Source organism: Hyalella azteca, unplaced genomic scaffold (genome assembly GCF_000764305.2).
Source record: "Hyalella azteca isolate HAZT.00-mixed unplaced genomic scaffold, Hazt_2.0.2 contig7701, whole genome shotgun sequence".
NCBI classification, from domain to species: domain Eukaryota; kingdom Metazoa; phylum Arthropoda; class Malacostraca; order Amphipoda; family Hyalellidae; genus Hyalella; species Hyalella azteca.
The window spans coordinates 1-2,402 of record NW_025937819.1 but is presented as its reverse complement, the minus strand read 5'-3'; the positions used below and the strand labels follow the sequence as shown (position 1 = coordinate 2,402).

The window sequence follows — 2,402 nt, the reverse complement described above, 5'->3', positions numbered from 1 at the left end:
AGTAATCTTTGACAGCAGCATAGTTACACTGAAACGAAACTTGCGTTTAAATGTAACATTGAAAATTTGTCTCGTTGTCAAATACCAAGTCATGACCAGTTCACAATTCAGTTTTGTTACTATTAATGTAAAATGCATGTTTATTTTTACATGCACAATGCTGACATCAGCAACAATGAAAGCATTTATTATGTTTCGATTGAATATTTGACTTCATTTTACAAGTCATTTCAAGCTACTCACTTTTTACAAGTTATTACACATTAATCTATTTACTCTCTATTCTAAAATTATTACAAGTTAATTTGTTTACTCTTTCTTCTAAAGTTATTACAAGTTACTTTTATTATATTGCAAGTTACTCGTATTATTATTATGATAATAATTGATCATCGCTGATACTCGTTTAAAGTAATACCCTCAAGTCAGATGTGTGGCATTCAATTAATTATTACCTTAGTTACCCTCGCTTGTTTCAGGCATTTCATGTGTCCGTGTCTCCTCACACTCAAAGAAATTAGTGATGAATAATTGTGTCCTAGTAGTGACACACTTACAGCGGTCATTCTGACCCAGTTTGGTCCACCAAAAAGCCGGAGCAGTGCTACGTTTGGTCTCATCTGGGGGCTTTGAGTTAGTATGTGTTTCACTATTTGGACAATTTTACCCATTAATTTTTATAGTGGATGAAGTTGTCCCAAAAGCTTGTTGATTACATTCATTTTTCTTGTACCATTCGTGGTACAATATTCGAGTCGTAAGAATATTATACGAAGCACGTGGAAAACAAATGGGGAAAAAAAAAACAAGTAACTTTGACCTGCCGTGGAGAACTTGACCTTCTAGAGAGAACACACCATCTGTGTGATGATCACACAGAGCATATGTGTAATGACCACACATCTGGGTGATGATCACAGACCATCTGTGTGATGACCACACAACATCTGTGGCAACTTGAACCTTTCTATAAGTAATGATATCATCTGACCCCGCCTATTTAAAGCTTGTAATCAAGATATTAATTGTATCTAACAAGTCTTAATTACTGATGCTAAAGCCTAGCGAGCGTCCTACCTATTTTAATTAAGCTTGTGTTAAAAATCGTGGTTATTTATTATTATTCTGGTTGTCACTAGAGAAAAAATCACAGGTAATAAATTTTTTCACAGATTTTTGTTGCACTACAGGTTTTTTCTTCCGCTGTTCCTGTAATAAGCTTGTATTTACGGTGCCAAGTACAATAAGTTATTAAGTATTCTGAGTGAAAGCCAATGTTACAATAAGTTCTGCTTACATCTTCAGTGTATATTGGAAGAAATTTTGAAGCTTCAACAAAGACAATAGTTATGAGTTCGTCGTTACTTTAAATATCCTTCCATAGCAATACGCTCGAATGGGCTCGACTATTTCAAAATCTGATAGGAATAGTATTACTGATACGCGAGGGATTTGCGATCTGGTAGAAATAGCATTGCAAATGACGAGGGGAATAATCCTATGTTTAGAGTGAATTGTTTAAGAATATGCACCGTAACATTAAAACATTAAATGTTATTATAGTGAATTCTTTATTTGAGGATAAATGATAATATTGCGAACTCGTAGACATATACTCACTATGCATTGCCATTAGCATTATGTACAATAAACGCATTCATTTTAACTTTCATGATGAAACCCTGTGATTCTATTTTGAAAAAAAAATTAAGTAGGGGAAGTTTAATTCGATTTAATTACTGGAACTTTGAGCGGCTAACAAATATCACTCACAAAAAGCTGTAGATATCTATATTTTTTACCTATGGTATCATAGTTTTCATTAAATTCAATGAGTGTGAGCCAAGAAAAATTTATATTACATAGGCATTGACCTGAAACATTTTTATGGTAGTTATTATTCAGCAATGAAATACCTTGTATTTAATGTTGGACGAAAAAGAATAGATATATGAACCAAATACTGATTAAACTATTAGCAAATGACACTGAATATCTCAGGATTGCAGGATAATGGTTAATTTCTGATGAATACGAAGAATTTAAATGGGAGAATTCTTGAAGCCGAAGTCAGCAAAGTCGGATGGGTGCTGTCGGGGGCTGGGCTTGCCATAGTCAGGATGCCCGGGTAACTGACGCGTTCTGGACACGTACACCCGCCACCCACTGCCCGTCGTCCAGTCCTGCCAGAGGTACGAGGATTAGAAATGGCTCTGCCAGAGGTACGAGGATTAGAAATGGCTCTGCCAGAGGTACAATAATTAGAAGAATGGCTCTGCCAGAGGTACGATGATAAGAAGAATAGCACTGCCCGAGATACAATGATTAGAAGAATGGCACTGCCTGAGGTACGAGGATTAGAAGAATGGCACTGCCTGAGGTACGAGGATTAGAAGAATGGC

General features: G+C 35.8%; 1 protein-coding gene across 1 annotated transcript; it reads right to left on the bottom strand.

Annotated features, from left to right (window-relative positions):
- Positions 1-1,840: 1,840 nt before the first annotated feature.
- On the bottom strand, positions 1,841-2,183 carry LOC108680268 (the record flags this gene model as incomplete). Its single annotated transcript, XM_018169067.2, is given in 1 exon segment — positions 1,841-2,183. A coding segment is annotated over 1 exon segment (141 nt), but the record flags the coding sequence as incomplete, so codon positions are not given.
- Positions 2,184-2,402: the final 219 nt, after the last annotated feature.